The sequence below is a fragment of the Trichosurus vulpecula genome, chromosome 9 (assembly GCF_011100635.1).
Source record: "Trichosurus vulpecula isolate mTriVul1 chromosome 9, mTriVul1.pri, whole genome shotgun sequence".
NCBI classification, from domain to species: domain Eukaryota; kingdom Metazoa; phylum Chordata; class Mammalia; order Diprotodontia; family Phalangeridae; genus Trichosurus; species Trichosurus vulpecula.
This window is the reverse complement of record NC_050581.1, coordinates 15,754,141-15,780,239: the sequence shown is the minus strand read 5'-3', so window position 1 is coordinate 15,780,239 and position 26,099 is coordinate 15,754,141. Positions and strand designations below refer to the sequence as shown.

The 26,099-nt window shown below is 38.5% G+C and overlaps 2 protein-coding genes across 2 annotated transcripts; one reads left to right on the top strand and one right to left on the bottom strand.

Moving 5' to 3' along the window:
• Positions 1–4,229: 4,229 nt before the first annotated feature.
• On the top strand, positions 4,230–4,932 carry SMIM27 (small integral membrane protein 27). Its single transcript, XM_036739110.1, has 2 exons — positions 4,230–4,367; positions 4,734–4,932. Exons 1-2 carry the CDS (start codon positions 4,323–4,325, stop codon positions 4,848–4,850), a joined length of 162 nt encoding a protein of 53 aa, XP_036595005.1. The 5' UTR covers positions 4,230–4,322; the 3' UTR covers positions 4,851–4,932.
• Positions 4,933–5,947: 1,015 nt separating this feature from the next.
• On the bottom strand, positions 5,948–25,820 carry NDUFB6 (NADH:ubiquinone oxidoreductase subunit B6). The gene is made up of 4 exons (XM_036737568.1): positions 25,476–25,820; positions 19,020–19,112; positions 8,437–8,481; positions 5,948–6,134 (listed from the first exon to the last, which is right to left on the bottom strand). The coding sequence occupies exons 1-4, from the start codon at positions 25,647–25,649 to the stop codon at positions 6,063–6,065; spliced, it is 384 nt and encodes a 127-aa protein (XP_036593463.1). The 5' UTR covers positions 25,650–25,820; the 3' UTR covers positions 5,948–6,062.
• Positions 25,821–26,099: the final 279 nt, after the last annotated feature.

Below are 26,099 nucleotides of genomic sequence, written 5' to 3'. Positions count from 1 at the left end.
TCAATGTTTATTTCCTTTGCCTCCTGGGGCCTCAGTTACTTCATCTGTAAAATTAAGAAATTGGACTATATTATTGCCAAGGTCCACATTTCCCCTCTAGCTCTATTAATTCCCTATGAACTAGAATCTGAACCTATCTGCCACTTAATAGACACCCATTGAAGCCTCCTGTAATATTGTCATTATTAATTCCTCTAAAATGCAGTGGTTTCCAAAAGCTGTCATTCCCCCAATCCCCTCCTTTTGTAAAGCAGTCCGTGCAAATAAATTTGTTTTTTTTTATTTAAATAAAAATTCAGAATGTTTTTATAACAAGCTTTAAATCATACAGTAAAAATTTATAGGTACTGATTAAAATACTTCGCACTTTTCGTATTTATAACTTCAAAATAACAATCATGATATGTTATTATTGATGTGATGAATGGACTTTTCTTTCAAGTAGCTTCTTTAAACGTGTCATTGATCATAACAGAGATGGAGGCTGGTCCTGTGGTGATTTCATCAGTAGAGGTAATGCCCTAGTGAGGAAAACTCCTAAGCAGTTAGGGCCTTCTCTATAATTTATAAACTTAGAAAACTGGTAGGGGGCACTAAGAGATCAAGTGACTTGCTCAGCCAGTATGTGTTAGAAGTGGGAACTTAAAAACACAGGTTTTTCTGCCTCCAAAGCCAGTTCTCTCCAGTATTCTAATTCATGGTGCATTAACCATAATTATATAGTAATATAATTTATCATTCTTTTAAAACTTCTAAGCAGAATCCATAATTTGTCAAATAGCTACTGTAGAAAATCCTGTCTTGCACAAATAAGATGTTGCAAAGAATAGTAAAATTTGCATCCCTTTGATAAACCCGAGAACTCTTTTTCACCTAGCTAAAACAGCAAGATTTTCAAGTCCAAAGATTTCTTTTTTCAAACCACTATCACAAAAGAAATCAATAAATCTGAGGATTTCCTGAGTGCGTACTATGCTAGACACCAAGTGTGCAAGCAAAGAGAAGAGTGAACAATTCCTTAACCTCAAGAAGCCAACTACATTCTAGCAGGAGATACCACCTGTAATACAGCTCACCAAACCATCTATTTTTAAAAATTTCACTTCCTCCTTTCATGTCCTCTATGTGAGAAACAAGCTATAAAGGGAATTCATCTTTGTGAGGCAAAGTATGCCAAATTGCCAGTTTTATCTACCTGAAAACACAAAATAACAGTTCTTACCTGGAAGTTCCAATTGATTCAGCTAGCTTTGTGAAAGTAAATACAATGCCCTCTCATCTGTTAGGAAATTGTGCAAAGGACAAGAACTCTGAGTTCTGGAATGAAAGAACAAGAAGGAAGGAAAGAAGAACTTATGAGGTGTTTACTATGTGCACAGCACTGTACAGCTACAAATAAGATACAAATAGAAAAGGCAGTCTTTGCTCTCAAAGAGCTCACATTCTAATGGAGGAGACAACACAAATGGAAGGTTTCAACTGAAAGTCAAATGAAAAGGCCTATGGTCTTTAAGGTACAGTGGCAAAGCAGATGTTAATGTTTCTCCTTTAATTTCATTTCAGTGCCTAGCACTTAATGAATGTTTATTCACAGAGGTTGAACCATTTAACAGCGCCAAGGACTTTGATAGCAAAAAAAATTTTTTTTCTGGGTCTTCAGTACCTGTGGCTATTGCACTTTCGGGAACAGCTGCCAAGCTACAACTCTACATGGGGTTTCTTCCTAGGATAGCAGAGATTGCAATATAGGGAAAGGGATAGCAACAATTTGAAATTGCTGGATACATAAATAAGTTTAACTTCAATATCAGCCCCACCCCAAAGCCCCCCACCAACATCCTATCCAGTGGTCCAAAATAAAAACAAAATGTTGGCTAAATCTACTGAGACCAGTTTAGGTGCTTCTTTGTACTGTTATGATTTTATATACTTGTGAGGCCATACTTTAATATACAGTCATGGAATTTAATCACCCCCAAACATTCAGGAACTGTGTATGTTAAAAGGAATATAAGGGATTGTAGAAGCAGCCATAGGAAGTGGAAATTTTATAGACAAAGAAACTAATTTTGAATAGAATGATCTGAGTTAGAAGCCAGACCACACAACTCGTGCGATCATGAGGGTTCAGGTTCCTCGTATATAAAATTTAGATACTGGACTAGGTAAAAACTACTCACATTTAGATAGTGCTTGAAACAATGCTTTTCTCCAGCTTGGAAATGCTGTATGCTAAATACCCTGCATCTATTGACTCAGTTATACCAATACTAGTCTTATACCTCAAAGAGAACAAAGAAAGAGGAACAGGACCTATATGTACTAAAATATTTTAGCAGCTCTTTTTGTAGCGGCCCAAAATTGGAAACTAAAGAGATGTCCTATTGAGGAGTGCCTGAAATTATTGTAATCGAATGGAATATTATTGTGTCATAAGAAATAATGAAATGGGCAGTTTCAGAGAAAACTGAGAAGACTTTTAGAACTGACATAGAGCTTAGCAGAACTGGGAGAACTATGTATATAGGACATTATGGAGAAAAACAACTTTGAAATACTTAGGATTCTGATCATTGCAATCATAAACTCTGAGCCCATAGGACTAAAGATGAAACACATCACTAATCTCCTGTCAGAGAAATGACGAATTTAAATGCAGAGAAACATATTTTCAGGCATGGCCAATGTGGAAATTTATTTTTGAGGGGATTTATGCATGCTTATGATGAGATTTTTTTTCTTTCCCTTTGTTGGGGGGAGGATGGTGGTGAGGAGTTGTTGCTGAACAGGAAAGGTAGACAGCTTGAAAGACATAAATGCATGTAAAAATAAATGAATAAATTTCTTTTAAAAATAAGATGGTACAGGGGATAGGGTGCCTGGCCTTGAGTCAGGAAGACATCTTCCTGAGTTTAAATTTGGCCTCAGACACTGTATGACCCTGGGCAAGTCACTTAACCCTGTTTGCCTCAGTTTCCTCATTAATAAAATGAGTTGGAGAAGAAAATGGCAAACCACTCCAGTATCTTTGCCAAGAAAACCTCAAATGGGGTCAGAGTCAGACAGACTGAACAACAACAATTAAGTACTTTTCTTACTACATTTTTGAGGTCCCCATTACAAAAGTTAGCCCATTTGACAGATGAATAAATTTGGAGGGGTAGACTAAGCAACCAAAGGTCACAATCACCTAATTTTAGTTCTAAATCCTCTGATCTGAGCAGTTAGTTGAAGTATCCATGTTCAATAACTGATACTGTATCATAGGCTTCTGTATTACATTCTTAGTTTAACCTTTTCACTCAGCTAGGTTTAGAGTAAGTGCTCAGCATAAAGGTAACTGAACATACAGTACATTTCAACAAGCATTTATTAAGTATCATCCTTTTGGCCCATGAAATCTGCTAGGCTCTCAGTGTACAAAGTGAAAAATGAAAAGTCTCCCCTTTCTTGTTAGCTTTCACAGTATCACAGCGAAGAAACAGGTAGCAGCTACTATCTCTCCTCTCCTCCCCTCCCCCCCGCAAAATATATTGAGAACAACACTCATTAATAAAACTCAATTTCAAGTAAACTAAATGTATGTAGCAGAGACCAGCATCTACAAAATGTGGGAACATATAATAGCAAAAAAAAAAATCATTTCTTCAATAAAGGAATAAAACTATGTCTCATCATCATAAAAAAACGAATATTTGTTTCATAGTTATGTGGGAAAATAAACTTTTATTTGAAAAAACCGAATTTTTTTCAAAAAATTACTTGTTTTACATGACTATTATGGAAATGCTTTGCATGACTACACATGTATAACCTATACCAAATTGCTTATCTTCTCAGTGAAGGGGTGAGGTGGGGAAGGAGGAAGGGAGAGAATCTGGAACTCAAAGTTTTGAAAACATATCAAAAATTATTTTTACATGTAACTGGGGAAAAATAAAAATAGTAAATTAAAAAATGTTTAAATATATCATCCCGTGCAATCAAATACCGTTCTACCACCTGAAAGATAACCTAAAGGCCACGTGGGTAGGGGTCTGATAATAGAAAGATTTTCTCGGAAGGAAGGCTTGATTTGATGCCGAGCAGGATCGTTCCGCTTAACTTCAGTCATTTTCTTCTTCCGTCACCAAGGTGGTGAAAGCTAAGCCTTTACTATCAGTGGACAACCTCCGACGTCATCTCCGGGCGGAAGTAGCTGAATAGCACAGACTCTCTGTTCCCGGAAACAAGATGGCTGCTACCAGGATTGGGACATCTTCGTAGGGGTGGGCTTGGTAGTCAGCCTTGCCCTGCCCTGTCAGGGTCGCTGCGAGCTCGTCATGAGGCCCGTTAGCTGCCGCACTTTGAACTTCGTTTATTCGGTGGTAAGTTTGGGTTAGAGAGACCTCGAGACATCCCCCGCCTTTAGAACGTAGGCTCCTTGAGGACACTGGCTGTCTTTTTTCCTCGTGTTTGTATCCTCAGCGCCTAGGACAGCGGCGGATACGTAGCAAACGCGTAATAATTTCTTGTTGCATGGGAACCAAGGTGGCCTTCACTAGCGCATGGTTTCCTTCTCCCCCCACCTTTTTTTTTTAACCAGACCGTTTCACGGGTACCAAGCTACTGGTGAGCTCCAGGCCCTAAGCGACATGCCTGGGGCCACAAAGCGGCCCCACCCCTGCCTGCCCCTCTCCCAGTAACCTAGGAGGAGGCCCCAGGTAACTTCCTTCTCCCTCTCCCTGCTGTAGCTGCTGCTGGCCGTTGTTTTCCTCTCCTGGGGGTTCGTGATCTACGCGTGCACCGTAGCGTCGCAGTGGATGCTGGAGAAGAAATATCCGGGCGTAATATTCAGTTTCTGGGGCTGAAGGAACACAATTGGCATTCGACATTATCTTTACCGGGCACTTTGTTGGGACGTTATTTAGTTTAATAAAACTTATAATGGAACATTGTGTTTTTGGGGATGAGGGGAAGGAGGGGGCCTGGACAGGACACACAAATATTTCCTTCTTAGGACCCATCCTCAAAATCTCAAAACTGGAGGTGATGACAAAATGATGAGGGCACAGTCTCTGGGAACCCCCTTGAATCTGAAGTACAGTCTCTGGGAGCCCCCTTGAACTCTCCTTGAGTCTTTCAACTGGATCTGGCCTTCCCCTAAGGCCATGGGCCTTGCATTATCATTGGGCCCAAGTCTCTGCCTAGCCTAGCCCTCTATAGTCCAGCTGTTTCCCACACTTAAGCCTGATCAAAATATCTATACCCTAGCTCTGTTACCCTAGCCCTCCATTGTCTGTCATCATCTCCAGGTAGCCTGCAGCTATTTCCCACCCTGGCGTCTGACCTCATCTCAGTCCCATCAGACTCCTCCTCAAGTCCCTCCCTAAATGCCACATCTAGTCACCCCAGACCACCCCTCCATCCCTGCCACAATCTTTGTGTATATAATCTCCATTTTACCTCCATGAAGGCACTCAGATTCAGTCTAGCTCAGCTCAGATTGAATCTGGCCTGCTTGTGAAAACAGGCGTCACAAAGGGTTGGATTTCTTAAGACAACCCATTATGGTGAATCCCTAATAAACTTTGTCTTTTCCTTTGGCCGAGGAGGCTTGAGTCAAATTTTTTTTGGCAGGACCCGGCATGTCGGTACTTTGGCACCCCTCAACCCCACACCTCTTCAAAAACAGCTTAAATTCCATTTTCCTTATATCACCAAGTGTTACAGAACATGAAACTCCACTCTGTGGTTTCAGAAATTTAAGTTGCTATTTGGTATTCAAGGCAAAATATTAAGCAGTTGTTAGACCCAACAAGTAAAAAGTCTTAAATGTCTGGTTATTTTTGCTTTGCAATTCTCAGTTTCAAATTAGGCAACAAGAAACCATTATTTTCAATTGTTTAGCTTCTACTTCACAATTCAAAAAGACCTAGGCCCTAGGTAAGGAAGGGTATGAAGGCAATTTTTTTGAAAAGTAAACTTTATTAGTTATTTCTACAGAAAATATTTTCAGTAGATATACTGGTACAGAAACAAAACATGGATTCACAAGCTTTTAGAACTTTTAAGAATGTTTTTTAATGATAATCATGTATATCACAAACTTTCATCGGTGGAATAACTTCTCCAGTCTCCAGAATTTTATCACCCTATTAAAAAAACGAAAGATCATAAATAAGTTTACTCAGTTCCATTTACTTAAATATACAAAGCAAAAGCAAGAAATTTATTGAAATATTTAGTGCTTGAAAGAAAACAATTAAAACTAGCAGATACTTTACACAATTTTAGCGTTAAATTGGATGGAAGTGAGTTGGTGAAATATACTCAAATCATAGGATCATAAAATTAGGGATGCAAAAGGATTGTAAAGGTAATATACACATCATTTTATGGATGAGGAAAACGACCAAACAGATCAAGTGACTTGGCACTATTTAAGATGGCAGGTCTAAATTTGAACTCAACTCCATTTCTGAATCCAGTAGGTTTTTTTGTTTTCTGTTTTTACACCCTCAGAAGCATATATACAAAAGCATTTCCCATCATTAACATAATTTATAATTTCTGAGCTTGCCATATTTTTACCAGAGTTTTGATCCTTTTGTTTGGCTTCCTGACTGTTCAAAATTGACAGTGCTATCAGTGGATGATTTTAAATAAACACCAAGGTTTTGAAAGTACAGTCTTAGAATTTATGTCCCATTTTTCCCATCAGTAGTGGAAGTCCTATTAATTAAATGGCAACTTTGGAGAAGATGGTTCATGAGGAGAATAAAAGGCATCCTGTTTAGGACATTATTTAGCTTGATAAAACCTATAATAGATCTTGTTTTCATGGGGGATGTGGGGTTAGGGAAGGAGGAGGCTCAGAATGGACACAAACATTTCTTCTCAAAACTGGAGGTGATGACAAAGCATCTGAAATTCCACTTCTGCTTAAATCACCAAGTATTACAGAACATAAGACTCCAGTCTGTGGTTTCAGAAATTTAAACTGCTATTAGGTATTCAAGGCAAATATTCAGCAGTTGTTATACCCAACAAGTAAAAAGGTTATTTTTGCTTTGTGATATTACAGTCTTCTCAATTTTAAATTAGGCAACAAGAGACCATTATTTTCCCTGGTTTCATTTCTACTCCACAATTCAAAAAGACCTAGGGTCAAAATATGGAGAACATTAAATGATATATTAAAGGGCTATACCTAGGGGAAGCATCTGAAATAAAGGAATGGCAAGGTGGCAACACAGTTCAGTGGAAAGAGTGCTTGACAAAGGCAGGACATCTGAGTTTAAATCCCACTTCTGGTGCTTACTAGCTGTGTGGCCTTGGTCAAATCACTCAACCTAAGTCAGTTTTATTACCTGTAAAAAATAGGGATATTATTTGCATTATCTGCCTCACAAAGCTGTTGGGTTTACAAGTTTTGCATAAATTGGTTTATTATTTTTTTTCCTCAGCCAAGGAAAAAGACAAAGTTTATTAATTATTCGCCATATTGGGTAGACTCTTAGGGAGCCTGAGCATTTGTGATGCTAATGCCAGTGGGCCAGATTCATCTGAGTAGAGCTAGATTGAATGTGAGCACCTTCATGGAGGCAAGATGAGACTTATATACAGAAAGATTGTGGGAAGGATTGAAGGATGGTCTTGAGTAGTCTGGGATGACTAGAGGAGGGGTTACAGCAGACTGGGGTGAGGTCAGACTCCAGGGTGGGAAATAGCTGGAGATGACAGACAATAAGAGAGCTAGGGTAACAGAGCTAGGGTATAGATATTTTGATCAGGATCAAGGGGGGGAAACAGCCAGAAGGCAATCCAGAGGGTCCTTCCCATTGCAGGAGACTAATTTTATGAAGCTAAAAAGATGACACTAAATTACTAGAATACTCTATTATATGTAATGTTATATGTACAACTAAAGTCAGAATTTGAAAATGGGGTCAATAGCCCCTAGTAAAAAGAAATAACAAGTGGGTTTCTAGAAATGATCCAGGGATTAAAACTAGAGACACTGTGTCCTCAGGCTCAGGCTACCATGCTAATTACGAAGATAAACTCAAGTCACTCTAGGTGATCCAGGAGTTGTGCCAAAGAATTCTGCATCTTTTGGACATCCTACCCAGTAAGCATCAGTAGCTGGGTAGGTTAATTGATGGCAGTATGCTCCCTCCTCCTACCCTTGCAGAGAGGTAATTGCCAGTAACATGTTATAGGAACCTAAAATTCTCCAAAACAAACTTAACACTGCCCAAGGTCACACAGCACGTATCCAGACTGCCCTCTCCAAGCATTGCTACCAAGCAATGTTCGACTTTCTACTTTTTCTTTTACAATACATAAAGCAAGCTCTGGAAAGCAAGGGGTAAAACATTAATATAACAATAGGGGCAACATAAAAAAGAACTAAAAGAAAAAAATTCAGAAAAATAAATTGAAAAGACTTACTGGAAATATTTTGGGTTTCTTTTCAACAATGCCATATGGCCTAGTCTGCAACAAAAATGAGGTTATGTTAACTTATTTTCATACTTTTCTTCTAAAACTAAAGAATAACATTGTCAATAAGCACTTATTAATTATATTTATCTGTCCAATTGTTAAATTCTTTGTTATAGGTACTTAAAACATAAATGGCTCTTCCCCCCTCAGAAATTAAGAACACTATTATGCAACCACTGTTTTAGGGAAATGTATTGGCAATCAAAATGGGCTCTTAGAACTTAATTCAACCAAGTGCCCTTGAAGAGTTTGGCCTTTATTTCCTTGATTAAATTAGAAGTCCTTGATGACCTCCTTGCCTCAAAGGAAAGCCTAGTTTACATGGGTTTGAGGGACATGTTTGTGACATCACAGGCTTTTAGACCATGTGGGTTTAAATTGCATTTTTGTGACGATTTTAGGTCACATGGGTGAGTTGCATGTGTGACTCACCCTTGACCCTGAAAAAGATATAAAACCAGAGGTTGGTTTTCTCTTTTTCAGAGCTCTGACCTGCAGAAGTAGTGATGTGTGACTCTGAGCCAGCTGTTACTGAGCTCCTGGCTGAACTCAGATGTTGGTAACTATGAAGTGTATTTGGTCTGTTTATAAATGCATGTTTGTAATTTGTATTTGCTCTGAAGTTTAGGGTGCTGGCTTTTTCCCCTGAACTAAGTGAATGATATTTGTATGCTGGATTAAATTGAGATTGTTAACCCCTTAACGTTGCTTTCCTTAGTAAAGCAGATCAAAAGAACCTGGGCTTGCAGCGTTCTGTGAGCTGGTTGTTGTTGGTTTTACACCCCCACAGTAGTTGCTAGCCAGATTGTTGCAACAGGAAATAAACAGTTTATAATAAGGTCATATGGACATAGAAATATAAAAATAATCTTTATATTCACAAGTTGCAAAAATCTTGAAGCATATTTTCTTCTAAGAAATAAAATGCCTAAAAATTTTATCCCAATTTTAAAAATCATTTTCTACTTATCTAAAATATCATTCGAAACACATCAGTATTTCTCAGTCTATGAGCCAGGAACAGAACTAAACCAAATTAACTTTCCTTACCAGGAAAAGCAAGATCATTTAAGAATACTGAAAAGATATCATCTGCATAGACCTCTGGATAAAATAACTACTGCACCACCATTCTCTCATCATCTTCAGACATATAAAGACCCTGAGACTACTTCATTCAATTTATAAAACTTTTCCTTTCTTCGATGGAAGCAACTGGTTAAACCATCCTGAATTATAGTATTACCTATCCAAAATAGAAACGTAATACAGATATGGGATTTACAACTTATTCATTTGACATGGATGCTCAGAAATAATACACTTAAAATGGTTATTTGTGTAGGTATAGTAGTGGGTCTCAGTCAGTTGTTCTCAAAATGTGGTTCTCAAAAAACACAGTATTCTTTGCTGTATGGAATTATGACATGCTATAAACATTTAATTTGGCAACACCATGGGAGGGTGACGAGGCTCATGCATATGCAATTTCCCTTTAATAACAATTTTTTTGTGAATTTGAGCTCTGAGGTGTTCTGAGGTAAGTGCATATGTGTAATAATAGTATTGTTTATTTTGCAAATACTTTTATTTTGCCATACACATGCTTGGTTAGTTAAAAAAAAACTGGAGGTGTTAAGAAGAGAGGAGAAAAGGAAAATAGAGAAAAAAAATGACATAGAACAGAAAGCTGCTGAACTTTGAATCAGGAAGACTGGAATTGTATCTCTAAATACATAATGTCTGTGACCCCACACAAATCATTTAACCTATCAGTACCCTAAGCAACTTTCTGAAAAACACTATAAATTGAAGAGAAGGTACAATCTGCATGGGGTAGTAAAATTTATATTAGGCAAAACCATTTATAAATTTTATTTTATCTGCAATAACAAGTCCAACATATTAAAGGATATTTTGTGAAACTTGTGGCACATTATTATACTGTGACACATCCTTTGAGAACCACTGGCCTAGATGCTAAAAAGACATTTTAGTACTTTAAGAACACTATAAGAGTAAAAAAAACCTGGAATCTATTCCTGACTAAACCATTTATTAACTATGTGACCCTGGACAAGTCACTTAATCTTTATAGATCTTTTTCTCATCTGGAAAATCAGCTTCTCCTTCCATCTACTTACAGGTTAAAGGTTATAGAAAAAAAGAGAAGTAACTGAGTTGAATAAGGAAAAGGAAAACATTTGGTGGTTTGGAGGACAACTAAATTTAGTGAAGAAAAATTCTGGAGAAATTGATAAAAATCTGGAGAAGGAAAACCTCCAGATCCAGATTCTACAAGTGAAGCCTGAAAGAGAAGGAAAGACAGTCACACGTTTTTACAAAACATGTGATTTAAGCAAGTTGTTTCAGGAAACCCTGTAGCCTCAAAGAATCAATTCTTTGTTCAGTCCATGTAGTTTGGATATAAAAAACTTTTTTGCCCCGAGGCAAGTCATTAAAACTGTCTCCCTCATTTTCCTCATCTGTAAAATGGGGATAATAACAGCACCTAACTCCCACAGTTGTTGTGAGGCTCAAATGAGATAATATTTGTAAGGGGCTTAACACAGTACCTGGCACATAGAAGACACTAATATCTGTGATCTATCTCCCATCCTTCCCTTCCCCAGTCGAAAGGTACATCCATGATACAGAATTCTGATTCTATCTACATGCTACCCACAGCACTAGTTAAACAATAAATGAAGTGTCACATTAATAAATCATGTTGTTTTGTCTATTAAAAAGAAAAGAAAAAGGACCATGATTAAGGAAGAATAGTGGGTAAGAACTTGAGAGAAGTATTAAAAGAGAGGGCAAAGGACACGTAGTTGGCAAAACAAGAAACAAAAGGTGAATGAAACAAACTTGTGCATAAAGAAATTTGACAGAGGATTACGGAGTGCAAGTTGGTAAAAGAAAGGAGCCTGGGGAAAAAAGAGAAGGTAGAGAGTGGTTATGGAGTTGTTGGGACTGTGTGAGGTAGTAGAGAATAAAGTGTGAAGGTTTCACGGGGTATATATATATATATATATATATATATATATATATATATATATATATATATATATATATATATATATATATATGTATATCTAAAATGTTTGAGAATCAGTATTAAGGGAAATGGGATAAATTTGAGTCTGTGGAAATCTGATTATTTAGCCTTTAGAAATGTCTTTCTCCCCTGAAGTTTTTGTTCCTTCTTCTGGTTCTGGTTTAAAGATTTACCAAATAAGAATAGGTTCACTGTGACCTGCTTCTTTACTGTGAGAGAGAGAAGAGGGTTTCCCCTTCCCCTTTTTTCCCTATTCTCCTTCTTTAGATTCATAGATGTCACCTCAGCCATGAGTGGAATACAAGATTGTGAGAGCTTCTCTATGAATAACTCAGGCAAGGACCTCAACAGGCCTAAGTTTCGTTTTCCTGTAAATCATATGATTTCGGGGAAACCAGATGATATTCCCCTCTCCCCCTCCCCTCACCTACTTACAAACTGCCATCTTAGCACAGAGTTTCCCTATAAGGTAATTCTGTAGTTTCTGTGCTTGTATTGGGTAAAACTTAATTCTTTATTCCTAGTTAGATTGTGAGGCCACTCGTCCCTGCAAATGAGGGTCCAGCCTCTGGGGTGGGATTTCTTAGAATTGTTTGTACAAGGGTATATATCTTCCTGCTTGCCTTCCCTCGCCCCCCGCCTCTCTTCACTGCTAGTCTGCCCTGGTAGTGAGAGATGCCCAACTCTTGCAAGACTTGATCAAATAAGCTTCTGGATTTTTTTTCCTGCCTTGAGAAAGCAAGAAACCTCTGTCTCTCTTTTTTTTTTTAACTTGAGTCAGTGGTCTTTTGACCCACACAAGACTAAAAAAAATGAATTGCTTGTAGTTGTTAAAATGCTTAGAGTTGACTGGCTATAACTACAGTCCAGGTGCTTAAAGAGTGTTTTGAGCTATATGTAGGTAGTTTAAAAAACAAGACTTTAAAAAATTGAAATCAGTAGGCAAGTAGGAAGAATTTTGCAATGATATCCTTTGAGTGCATGTCAGTCATAGCAAATAACTATATGTTTCAAATGCAGACATGTCTCTCTCCTGGAGAGAGACACCTTGAACAGACTCAAAGTTATGAGAACAAAAAAGTGTTTCTTTTTTAAAGAAGTGGAAATAGAGCTTCTATTTTTTAAAAAAAGTAAGGAATCTGAAGTGGAGGTGAGGAAATTTACCCTTCTCAAGAGGTTAAAGAATGGAAGAATTAAACACAGAGAAAGAAAAGAAAAGATCAATTTACAATTAGAACTAAAAAACTGAGGCTTTTCCTTAAGAGGGAAAAACAGATGTTTTAAGGAGGAAGTAGATACTTGTTCTACAAGGAATGAAAGAGTAGACCTATCAAGATCATCATAAACGTCAAAGGAAGAATAAAAGAGTAATAATGGTGATTATTCTTCTGCTCAGGAAACTCCCAAGAATTATCAAAATGGATGACTAAAGAAAACAAAACCCCCCCAAATGGATAATTACTAATCATTTCTTGTGATTCATATGGACACCTGATATTGCCAAAAATATATCCCAAACTACAAAATCTTGAACAAGAAACTAAAGAGCACAGTGACCCAAGCTGTATATTCCACTCCTGCCCAGTAAAGGTGTTTCAACAATCCAGCTAGCAGCTTCTGTGGGGGTGTAAGATCCACCCACAACCATCATGCAGAAAGCTGCCAACACACTGCAAAAGCACAGGTTCTTTTGATCTGCTTTAGTAAGGAAAGCAACATTAAGGGGTTGACAAGCTTATTTTAATCCAGCATACAAATATCCTTCACTTAGTTCAGGGGAAAAAGTCAGCACCCTGAACTTCGGGGCAAATACAAACAAATTACAAACATAAACAGACAGACCAAATACAGAGATTCATAGTTACCCACATCTAGGTTCAGCCTGGGAGTTCATAACGTGGGCTGGCCCAGAGTCACTCGCACCACCACTGCTGGGGTTAAGAACTCCAAAGAAGAGGAAGCCAACCCCTGGTTTTATATCTTTTTCAGGGTCAGGGGTGAGTTACACATGCAACTCACCCACGTGACCTAAAATCGTCACAAAGAGGCAACTTAAACCCACCTGGTCTAAGAGCCTCTGATGTCCCAAACCTATCACTCAAACTCATGTGTAAACTAGAGTCTCCCTTAGTTAGCCTCACCTGGGGCCCCACCTTGGTTACCAAGTCACACCCACATAGGTTTAGCACCCAATTGGGGTTTGGGCCTGGGTCTTAGCACCTAGTAAGACTCAAAGACACTTAATTAATCATTTTAAAACAGTAAGAAAGTCCCAATTCAATTGATATTACAAAAGGCAAGGAATGTGGAGGAGAAAAACTCATCTGGATGGTACCTAAGAACATAGTATACAAAAATGGGATTTTGGACAATGGCTCAAAACACGGGGATAACAAACTCCTACCCAGGGATGAAGTGCACCTAGCTTATTTGTGGGGGGCGGAGCCAAGATGGTGGCTGGAAAGCAGGGACTTGCGTGAGCTCCCAGCCAAGTCCCTCCAAAAACCTATAAAAAATGGCTCTGAACAAATTCTAGAACTGCAGAACCCACAAAATAGCAGAGGGAAGCAGGGCTCCAGCCCAGGACAGCCTGGAGGGTCACTGGGTGAGGTCTCTCCCTCCCGGAGGGGAGCGGAGCCCAGCGTGGGCCGCACAGACCAATGAGACCAGGAGCTGGGCAGAACAGGCCTTAGTGCCCTAAATCAGTGAGCTATGGCAGTTACCAGACTTCTCAACCCACAAACACCAAAGACAACAGAGAAGGTTAGTGGGAAAAGCTGCTGGGAGTGAAAGGAGGTGGTGCAGCCACAGAACTATGGATGCAGTTGCTTCTGGCCCCAGGCCCACCTGGTGGGAGGAATTAAGTGGCAGATCAGAGCAGGAGTGCAGAGCCTGTTTAAGATCTGAGTCATGTCCAGGTTGGCGGTTCTTGGGGAAGGAGGTATGCTGGTGTGGCAGAGCTGGCTGTATAGAAATAGCTCTGAAATCAACAGCGCATACCCTCAAGCTTGGAACAAAGTACTCTTTACTCTACAAGCAGTCATACTCTGACGAAAAACTCAAAGGTCAAGTAGGTTGGCTGGGAACATGGCCAGGCAGTGAAAACACACCCAGATTCAGTCTCAGACTTTGGAATCTTTCTTTGGTGACAAAGAAGACCAAAACATACAGCAAGAAGAAATCCACAAAGTCAAAGAAGCCTACATCAAAAGCCTCCAAGAAAACCATGAACTGGTCTCAGGCCATGGAAGAGCTCAAAAAGGAGTTGGAAAAGCAAGTTAGAGAAGTAGAGGAAAAATTGGGAAGAGAAATGAGAATGATGCAAGAAAATCATGAAAAACAAGACTTGCTAAAGGAGACGCAAAAAAATACTGAAGAAAACAACACCTTAAAAAACAGACTAACTCAAATGGCAAAAGAGCTCCAAAAAGCCAATGAGGAGAAGAATGCCTTGAAAGGCAGAATTAGACAAATGGAAAAGGAGGTCCAAGAGACCAGTGAAGAAAATACTACCTTAAAAATTAGACTGGAGCAAATGGAAACTAGTGACTTTATGAGAAATCAAGATATTATAAAACAGAACCAAAGGAATGAAAAAGTGGAAGACAATGTGAAATATCTCATTGGAAAAACCACTGACCTGGAAAATAGATCCAGGAGAGATAATTTAAAAATGATTGGACTACCTGAAAGCCATGATCAAAAAAAGAGCCTAGATATCATCTTTCAAGAAATTGTCAAGGAGAACTGCCCTGATATTCTTTAGCCAGAGGCTAAAATAGAAATTGAAAGAATCCACAGATTGCCTCCTCAAATAGATCCCCAAAAGAAAACTAGGAATATTGTTGCCAAATTCCAGAGCTCCCAGATCAAGGAGAAAATACTGCAAGCAGCCAAAAAGAAACAATTTGAGTATTGTGGAAACACAATCAGAATAACCCAAGATCTGGCAGCTTCTACATTAAGGGATCGAAGGGCTTGGAATACGATATTCTGGAGGTCAATGGAGGTAGGATTAAAACCAAGAATCACCTACCCAGCAAAACTGAGTATCATTCTCCAAGGCAAAATATGGATTTTCAATAAAATAGAGGACTTTCAAGCTTTCTCAGTGAAAAGACCAGAGCTGAATAGAAAATATGACTTTCAACCACAAGACTCAAGAGAAGCATGAAAAGATAAACAAGAAAAAGAAATCATAAGGGACTTACTAAAGTTGAACTGTTTTGTTTACATTCCTACATGGAAAGATGATGTGTATGATTCATGAGACCTTAGTATCAGGGTAGCTGAAGGGAATATGCATATATATATATATATATGTGTGTGTGTGTGTGTGTGTGTGTGTGTGTGTATGTGTATATAAATATAGACAGAGGGCAGGTACAAGGTGAGTTGTATGAATATGAAGGGATGATATCTAAAAAAATAAAATCAAATTAAGGGATGAGAGAGGAATATACTGAGAGAGGGAGAAAGGGAGAGATAGAATGGGGTAGATTATCCCGCATGAAAGTGGCAAGAAAAAGCAGTTCTGTAGGAAGGGAAGAGGGGGCAGGTGAGGGGGAATGAGTGAATCTTGCTCTCATCAGATTTGACCTGAGGAGGGAATAACATACACACTCAATTGGGTATCTTACCCCACAGGAAAGGAGGAGGAAGACGATAAAAAAGGGGGGAATGATAGAAGGGAGGGCAGATGGGGGAGGAGGTAATCAAAAACAAACACTTTCAAAAAGGAACAGGGTAAAGTGAGAAAATTCAATGAAGGGGGACAGGGTAGGAAGGAGCAAAATATATTTAGTCTTTCACAACATGAGCATTGTGGAAGGGTTTTACATAATGATATGCATGTGGCCTATGTTGAACTGCTTGCCTTCTTAGGGAGGGTGGGTGGGAATGAAAGAGGGGAGAGAATGTAGAACTCAAAGTTTTAAAAACAGATGTTCAAAAACAAAAAAAAAAAGTTTTTGCATGCAACTAGGAAATAAGATACACAGGCAATGACGTGTAGAAATTTATCTTGCCCTACAAGAAAGGAAGGGAAAAGGGGATGGGAGGGCAGTGGAGTGACAGAAGGGAGGGCTGACTGGGGAACGGGGCAACCAGAATATAGGCCAGCTTGGAGTGGGCAGGAGGGTAGAAATGGGGAGAAAATTCGTAATTCAAACTCTCGTGAAAATCAATGCTGAAAACTAAATATATTAAATAAATTAAATAAATAAATTTAAAAAAAAAGAAATTCAAAAACAAAAAAAAGTTTATTTGCTGGGTATCTTGTAAATATAAGCAAAGGGGTTTAAAACTAAAAAAAAAAAAAAAAGAGATGGCTGAGGGACTAAATTGTCATCGTATAGCTACATCCGAGGTAACATAGAAACAAGTAGCTCTAGAGAATGAAGAACAGTGGTTGAGATATCTGGAAGTTCATAGAAGAACAAAATCCAAGAAAGGAACCAGCAGTAAAACCCATGGCCTATATATGCAAATGCCTAAAGCTTAAAGCAACAAAGAGAAATGAAAGTATGAACTTCTGAAGAGAAGAAAGGTGGCTTTGTGGACAAAGATGGTGGTTGGACTCCTGGAGGTTGCTGGAATCATCACAAAGAGAGGGGGAAGGGCCCAGGACAGAGCCCTGGGTATACTCAAATAGAAGAAGTGGGACACAGATCTTTGGGGAATGGGGGGTGGGGAAGATAGATCCTGCTGATCCTGCAAAAGAGATTGGGAAGAATATTCCAGGCTTGCCAGAAAACAACCATTGCCCAAGTGTTTCACAAAAAATCAAGAAGGCGAGAACACCCAGAAAGATGACACAGGGAACTCTTTAGTGTGTAAGCTTCTATTTTTTGCAAATCAGCCTTTGTAATGTATAGTCTTCATTTCCTTCTAACACTGAGGAAGTACAATCAATAAGATTTGGCAAGCAATAGGCTCAGAGAAATAGTGAGACTGAGGAGTAGTCTTGGTTGTAGAGCATGGGTGACTGGAAGAGTGGTGGTACCGCCATCAGAAATAGGGAAGTTAAAAGAAGGGGCAGGCTCAGGGAGGAAGATGAGTTCTGGTTTGGACATGCTGAGCTGAGCCTATAGGGTATCCAGGTGGAGGTGCCACGCAGGTAGTTGAAGATAACAGACTGGATTGTTATTTGTTGTAGGACTGTTGCTGTTGGATTGAAGTGAGGAAGGCTGTGCAAAGTCACCAGCCTCACTCTCTCCCCCAGAGTCATCTGGGTCCAGTGGCAAGATATTGATCAGAATGACTAGAGATGGCCCCAGGTGAGTAGGGTAGTGAGTTAATCAGAGAAGTGTAGAAGATCGCCTCGAAACAGATTCAAGAGAACATGGGAAGGAAAGCATTTATAAAGCACTTACAATATGCCTGGGACTGTGCTAAGAACTTGACAAATTATCTCATTTGATCCTCATAATCCTGGGAGATAGCTGCTATTATTATCCCCATTTTACAATTGAGGAAACTGAGGTAAACAGAGAATAGGTGATTTGCCCAGCGTCACACATTAATGTCTACAGCCAGATTTGAACTCAAGTCTTCCAGACCCTAGGCCCAGTGCTATCTATTCCCTGCACCTCCTGGCTCTGAGGAAAGAGGGCTGGATTTGGCAGCCTGGGGATTCCTCTGCATTCCACAACCACCCTAGTTCAGGTCAACATATCCTCTTACCTGTTACAATAGCCTTTTCATTATTGTACTTAGTCTCATCTTCCAGAAAATTGCCAAACTGATATTCCTGAAGCAGGAGGCTACGTTACTATTCTCTGCTCAAGGTGCTTTAGTGGCTCCCCATTGCTTTTAGTGCCAAATTCCTCTGGCTGGCATTTAAAGTTGTTCACAATCTGGCTCCAGCGTATCTCTCTAGCTCCATGTACCTATTTGCACTGCCCAATTATGAGCCTGACTCTTCTGCTTCCCTGACTGTGTGTCCCTGCCCTCTAGATAATTCTCTGTTCATTTTGTACATACCCTGTCTTTACTTATCTGTGAACACTTGGTATTTTTCCAGGAGAAGGTTAGTTCCTTAAGGGCAGAAATGTTTTCATTTTTGCCTTTGAATACCCAGCACCTACCACAATACCTGCATTGTGCTTAATAAATCCTAGCTGACTAACTCATTAACTCGTTCTTCTCCTTCTGGAACTGTCACACCCCTTGCTCCTAGGCTTCAAATCTAAGGCAAATAATATTAGTTGAAGAGTTCAACTACATTATATATTTCACTAGCTGATCTAGGACCCCCTCTTCCCTCTTCACATTATTTCTCTAATAAAATGCATTCCAAATAATCAAATTCAAAGGAAAGAGTCTTAGGGACATTGACCCTTCAGTTTTTAAGCTAGAAATTACAAAGTAAAGCAATTTGAGGTATACCTTGGATAGAGTTAGCTTTTCATTATTTTACAACAAAATAAACACATAACCCCAAACAATATGTACTTCAAATACTTACTTGTACATGGTATTTGACATAATAGTGAACAATCCAGGCTGGTATAAGGAAATTAGTAAAAACAAACATTCCATTTCGGTATGCCTTAAAAGCCTGAAAATAAACAAAAGTGAGTGTTTAGAGCACACATACCAACTGAATTCACTGTAATAACACTATCTGTACATATAAGCTTTGTTCTTTCCTCTATAAGATGTTTACATAATTTCCCTGGACTAAGGAGAATTATACACACATTACAAAGCAAGTCAGGTATTAGGGCAAAAGATGTTTTGTAAGAATAACAGAGTAGGGCTTATAAAGAAATATGTTAGATACATTTTAACTACACAACCTGGATAAAATCTAAGATTTTACATATAAATCATAGGCAAGTTTTGTTCAATAAAAATCACTAGGTCAAGTTGACTCCATGGAGTCATCAATTTCCAATCCCAAAGGTATGGTGAGTTAAGCTCCATTTAGCCTGTACTCCTAAACATAAGTGAAAGACACTGAATCTACAAACTGAGAAAACCATTTTCTCTGGGGCTAAGCAAAAATCATCAGCAAATCACTTGTGAGGTCTATAGTTATCTTCAAAAACCTACTCAACCCAAAACCATCCCTGAGAGGACTAACTGGGAAGCCAGTGATGGGGAAACAAACAGGGAATACGGTCTAGCAAAAAGGTTAATTAATATCTATATAATCAACATGTAGCTCACAAAAACAAAAGAATAGATGGAAGGTTTGCCTGGACACCTTGACAAAGTTTTAATAGAGTACAATGGTATTCTTAGCATAAAAGGTATTGAAGAAGAATGAAAAGAAATGAAAGACTAGTGTCTGGCAGGGTAAAGTGGAGAAATTAAACAATTTTGGGGGGGTGAGCAGAATGGTGCAATGTAAGGAGTGGTGAATATGCAATCAGAAGACCTAAGGTCAAATTCTGGCTTTGCCATTTACTACTTGTCTGACCAAGGAACAATTCATTTTTTTACTTCTCTGGCCCAGTTTTCTCATCTGTAGAATGAGACTGTAGGGCTAGATAATCTCTAAAGTCTCTTAGATAATCTCTTAGGTCTAAATCTGTGATTTCACGAAAGGCAGAATACCTAATAAATTGCTGACTTGCTTGATCTCTCAATTTACCCCAATTTTTGCAATAACTTAATCTAAGAAAAAATTAAAATCATAAGTGAAATGATAAAATCCAAACTACTTAGCTTTTTTAAAAAAAGTTATGTATTTCACCTTTAACAAAATAACAGTAATGCTACATTTATTTCTATGTCATATTTCAATGTGAGCAATTTGAGGGGGAAGATGTAAATACTAGGTATTAGGCAAAGAGTCACTAGTAAGTCATGACAGAGTAGGTCATTCAGAGTTCCATCTTTGCTGTCTACTAGATCAGTAAGTTACCTAACTCAAGTTATGTAAGACAGCTGAATAGTGTAGTTAATGGAGTACTAGGCCTTGAGTAAAGATACTTGCTAGCTATGTTATCCTGCGCAAGTCTTCACTTCTGTCCTTCTCAGTTTCTTTGACTGTAAAATGGGGATAATAATAGCATCTACCTTAAAGGATGGTGAGGATAAAATGAGATAAAGCATTTTTCACAGTGCTAAGCACATGACAGGTGTACTTAGAGTGCCTGGTACATAGTAAGCACTATACAAATGTTGATTCTATTTCATTTTTGACTGTTGACTGCTAAGCCTGAAATGCCTCCCCATTGTCTATTTTAAAATTGAATTTAATAAAAAAAAAATGAGACTGAAAATAGGTTATCTCTTAAAGTTGATATGGATGAAACACTTCCATCATAACTGCAGTGAAGCCCCTTAAGGATAGGGGCTTTTTGCCTTTCTTTGCATACCCAATGCTTAGCATGGTGCCTGGTACAGAGTAGGTGCTTAATAAATACCCGTTGACTTGCCTTGGACATTATCATTTCAACACATTATTTAGATGCTGAAATAATTAATATTAAATCCTCACCACATTGACAGTTCATTTTTAAATATTTAGTTTTTATATTACATTTATGGATTACTGACATTGAGAGATCTGTGACAAAGTTAAACTGTTAAGAAAGTATACACAACATTTCACATCTGTAGGACTCTCTCACCTCTTTTTTTGTTTAATTATTGAATCTTGTTTCTCTCCCTCTCCCTACCCCAGGACCAAAAAAAAAAATTCTTAAAACATATATGTATCGTCAAGCAAAACGAATTCCCTCAGTGGCTGCATACAAAAATATATATTTCATTTTGTTCCCTAAATCATCACCTCTCTGTCATGGATATGAATGATATCATGAATGAAATCATGAATGGCTATTGTATTTATCATAGATCTTACAGCTTTCAAAGTCATATTTTTACCGTGTTGTTACTATATGAACTATTTTCCTGTTGCTGCACATTTCATTCCTCATCAGTTTACACAAGTCCTCAAAATTGTTCATTTTACAATACTGATGTCAGAGTATAAACTGTTCTTCTGGTTCTGCTTGCTTCACTCTGTATCAGTTTATAGAAGTCTGCTTTTTTTCTGAAATCACCTATTTCCTCATTTCTTGCAGCACAATAATACTCCATTATATTCCTCAATTGATAGGCATACCCATAATTTCCAGTTCTTTGCCACCTCAAGAAAAGCTACTGTAATTTTTTAAAAATAAAAGACTGTTCTCAAGTTTAGTTTGAGTACAGGCCTAGGAGTGGCATAGCAGGGTTTATTTTTTTTTAAAGTTTATCAACTTTTTCTGTATAATTCCAAACCATTTCCCAGAACGGTTGTATCAATTCACAGGTCCAAAGTCCTTCAACATTTATTATTTTCCTTTTTTGTTATCTCTGTTACTCTGATGAGTATGAGGTGGAATCTCAGAACTGCCTTAATTTGCATTTTTTTCTAATTAGTAGTGATTTGGGGGCATTTTTTCATATGGCTGGATTTCTCCCCTTAAGAAATACCTGTTCATATCCTTAGACCATTTATCAAATGGGAATGATTCTTTTTCTTATAAATTTGAATCAGTTCCTTAAATATCTTGGAAATAAGCGTGAGAATTGTGGGAACTGAGTGAACCACACCGACTACTCAATTTTGGATCTAGCTCAGTTCCTTTTCTATTCAATTGTGGGTCTAGTCCAATTTCTGTCTTTTGAGAAAATTTTATAAAGTTATGGGAATTGTGAGAAAACTTCATTGCATTGTTTGGGAAGTTGGACCACCTCTACCTGTGCTTAGAGACCTTTAACTAAGGACCTAAGTTATGCTGACCAGAAACACAGTCAAATCTGAAGACTAATAGAAGGAGTTTTCTTACAATGATACATCTCAAGCAACACCTATGTCTTATCTGAAAACTGGCCCTGTACTGGTCAATCAGTTACTGTTTTCTTATTCCTCTGAATGAATACAGACATCAGAGGTGGGGAGAATGGAACACTTCTGGTTTCATGAAATTGCACTTGTTTGCTCTCCTCCTCCCAACTTGAAAAGTCCCTAAACTTTCTTCCACTTAGAAATCAGATAACAATCTTGTATCCTGGTTTATATGCTGTTAATTGTTTTCTTTTATTGTATAAAAATCTGTTCGTTCCCCCTTCCCCCTTCCAGGTAGGGTCCACTGCCAAGCCAAGGAGGCCTGGTCCCGATTTGTTACACAATTGGCATGTAATGCTTAACAAATCAATACGCTCAGAAGCTCAAAATTTTGTTTCCTCAGTTATTTCAGATTTTACCTGTGACATAACTTTTATCAGAGAAACTTATTGCAAAGACTTTTTTCCTAGATACTTGTTTCCTTTTGATTCTTAACTTCGTTAAATTTGTTTGTGCAAAACCTTTTATATTAACTCAAAATGATCGATTTTATCTCTGTGAGGGGGGAAAGGATGGGCATTTTTAAGCATCTACAACATGCTAAGTGTTTTATGACTATCTCATCTGATGATTTCTATTCTGTGATCCTCTATTCCTTGTTGGGTCATGAACTTTTCTCCTAATCCATAGATATGATAGGTAATTTATTCCATGTTTCTCTAATTTGTTTACAATGTGACCTTTTATATCTAGGTCACTTACCCTTTGGAGTTCACCTTGGCAGGATGCTGAAGTGCCAATCTAAATCTAATTTCTTCTATACTGCTGTCCAATTTTCCCAGCAGTTTTTATCATATAGTGAGCAGTTCTGTGTTTATTAAATCGCAAGGTATTAAAGTTTCCATATCTCTGTCCCACTGATAGGTATTTCTTAACTGGTACGAAATTATTTTAATAATAACTTCTTCATAGTATAGTATGAAATCTGGCCTAGCAGGGCCCTTTTTCTTCCCATTTCTTTTCATTATTTCTCTTGAGATTAGTGACCTTTTTAAAAATCTCCATATAAATTCCATTATTTTTTCTAGTTTTAAAATAATCCTTTTATACTTGATTGGTATAGCATTGAATAAGTAAATCAATTCAGCTGTATTATTGTCATTTTTTATATTGGCTCCCATCTATAAGCAATTAGTATTTTTCCAATTATTTATGTCTGTCTTTATTTTGTAAACAGTTGCTTGTAGTTCTATTTAGTTCTTGTACATATCTTGAAAGGCAGACTCCCAAGTATTTTATACAATCTGTAGTAATTTTGAATTGAATTTCTCTTATCTCTTCTTGCTAGGTTTTAATGGCATTATATAGAAATGTTTATGATTTTTATGGATTTACTTTATGTCCTTCAAGTTTTCTCAATTTTAATTAAATTTTTTTTTAGTCTTTAGAGTTCTTTAAGTACATCTGCATCTTTAGGGTTCTTTAAGTAACATCTGCAAAAAAGGATAACTGTTTCTTTTTTACTTATGAGGATTTCCTCAATTTTGTTCATCTTAATTCTGTGTCCAGCATTTCTACTGCTATGCTAAATAGAAGAGGTGAAAATGGTTGCTGTTGTTCACCCTTCCTTCTGGAGGAAGAAGACCAATGAAGAATTTCCCATTTTCTATATCTAATAGATATGAGTGGGACAGAGCTGCAGAAAGTTGCACACTCTCCTCAAGACTGATCAAAGTCCAGGGGCAAGACAAAGGTCAAGATGACTGTCAATGGCTCAAGATGCAGTAGGTGACCTTGGCCTTCACAAATTAAGGTCAATTAAGAACCCTTTATTACCAGGTTGCATGCTGCCACTGCCCAACTCCCCCCACCCCAATAACACATATTTCACACTGATGCACAATTGCCTCTGATTGACCTTAATCATAGATATTTTAAACTAAAAGGGGCATTAGGGATCATCTAAACCAAGCCTACTTTCTTCTTTCATTCAGGTTCAAATGAGCAAACTCAGACTCAAAGAAGTTAGGTGACTTACCCAAGATCACACAGCTAATCAGCTGTAGAATTTTGACTAGGCCAAGTTCTCACTATAAGTTTGATGACAATGGACATTACTGACAGCTCACAGGTTGTTCTGTAGGATGGAAACTTTCAACCAATGGCATTCAAATTTTACTTGTCAGGACTAGGTAAGGCAAGGTCTGCCTAAGATGCAGGGCATCTTAGAGGGAGCTCAAGAAAGCCCTGCCTCTTTTATACTAACATCATAATTAAATGAAGACACTGCTTTTCCTAAACTATACCACAATGTATATAGTCTAAGGGGGGGTGGGATAAGAAAGGGGAATGAACAGGCTGTCTTGTCTGAAAAAAAAAAAGCCAGACATTTAAAGGCAGAGATAGGAGGAGGTAGTAGTAAGGGAGAGGGAAGAGAAGGAAAAGTCTTCTCACAATATATGATAATCAGTTTTGAACAGTGGCTCAGAGGAAACTATCTTTTCTAACATCGATAATGGTAACTTTATATAGCCCTTTAGGCTTTCCCATATACCTTCTTCACAACAATCCGATGAAGGTATTGCTATATCCACTTTAATAATAGTAGTTATTAGTAGTAAGTAATCAATAGTAGTATCTCTTTTAAATTTTGCAAAGCACTTTACAAATATATCATTTAACCTCACAACCACGATGGGATTTGGGTTCCATTATTATCCCCATTTTACAAACGAGGAAACTGAGTCTCAGTGAGGTTGGAAACCTCAAAAATGTCCCTGTTCCACTATCAATTTGATTATTTCCAATTTATCCTGTACATAGCTTGTTTATACATAGCTGTTTGCACGCTGTCTCTTCCCCACTGCACTGTGAGGTCCCTGAGAGCAAGAACTGACTGTCACCTTTTACTTTTCCTTCTATCTCCAGCGCTTAGCACCATTACTTGGACATAGTAGGTGATTAATAAATAAATATTTACTGACTGACTTAAGAGGAAATGCTTCTGGGATGGATGTTCGGAGGGGCAGAGCCTTCGGAGGTGCTTCCCCACCCCCATCCCCGCTTCCCCCCCCCCCCCCGGGAGGGAGGAGGCGTGTCCTACGGGTCGGGGCCGGGGTCTTCGTCACTCACAAATCTCCTCCAGATGGAGTCTGTCTGCAGGAAGTTATTCCAGAAGCCCAACCATGCCTTCTGCCGGGGCAGAACGGGCTCCCTGGGGCTCAGCTCCTGGTCCTTCAGCCACTGTCTCCTCAGGGCGCGCAGCTGCGCCAGCCGCAGCTTCTCGTCTGGCGTGAACCCCGACATCTTCTCGATCTCGCGGCCTAGAACAAACTGGATCAAGTCGAAGAAACCCTTTCTCAGCGACCAAGCGACCTTGTCGGGACAGTACTAAGCGGCGCTGGCGCCCGGTGATGACGTAGGCACCTCTCCAGGCCCGCTCCAAGGATCTGCAGTTGTTGAGCATGACAGAAATAAATGAGGGGAGTGGGAGGAGAATGAAGGCTGCAAAAGGCCGAGTGGAGAGCGTCCAGAGCATTTGCGCACGCGCATGCGTGATGGCTTGGCGCCTCCTGGTGTTCAGAATTGCAGCAAAAGAATTAAAGTGGCTTCTGGTTTTTCTGGAACATCTGTCCTTAGGGTTTAAGAGTGCAAGTGTGAAACTCTCACTTAGCAGTCATATTTTGACTTTGGAACCTGAAGGTCATACAACGCTGACTCACTTCCATCTTTTCTATATTGAATTCACCATTCATG

Bases quoted from the DNA above. Each gene is read 5' to 3' on its own strand.
- SMIM27 (XM_036739110.1), top strand. From the start codon at position 4,323: ATGAGGCCCGTTAGCTGCCGCACTTTGAACTTCGTTTATTCGGTG. The intron at 4,368-4,733 runs GTAAGTTTGGGT...TCCCTGCTGTAG, and splicing joins TGAACTTCGTTTATTCGGTG to CTGCTGCTGGCCGTTGTTTT.
- NDUFB6 (XM_036737568.1), bottom strand. From the start codon at position 25,649: ATGTCGGGGTTCACGCCAGACGAGAAGCTGCGGCTGGCGCAGCTGCGC. The intron at 19,113-25,475 runs GTGAGTGACGAA...GTTTATTTTCAG, and splicing joins ACTCCATCTGGAGGAGATTT to GCTTTTAAGGCATACCGAAA. The intron at 8,482-19,019 runs GTAAGTATTTGA...TTTTTGTTGCAG, and splicing joins ATGTCAAATACCATGTACAA to ACTAGGCCATATGGCATTGT.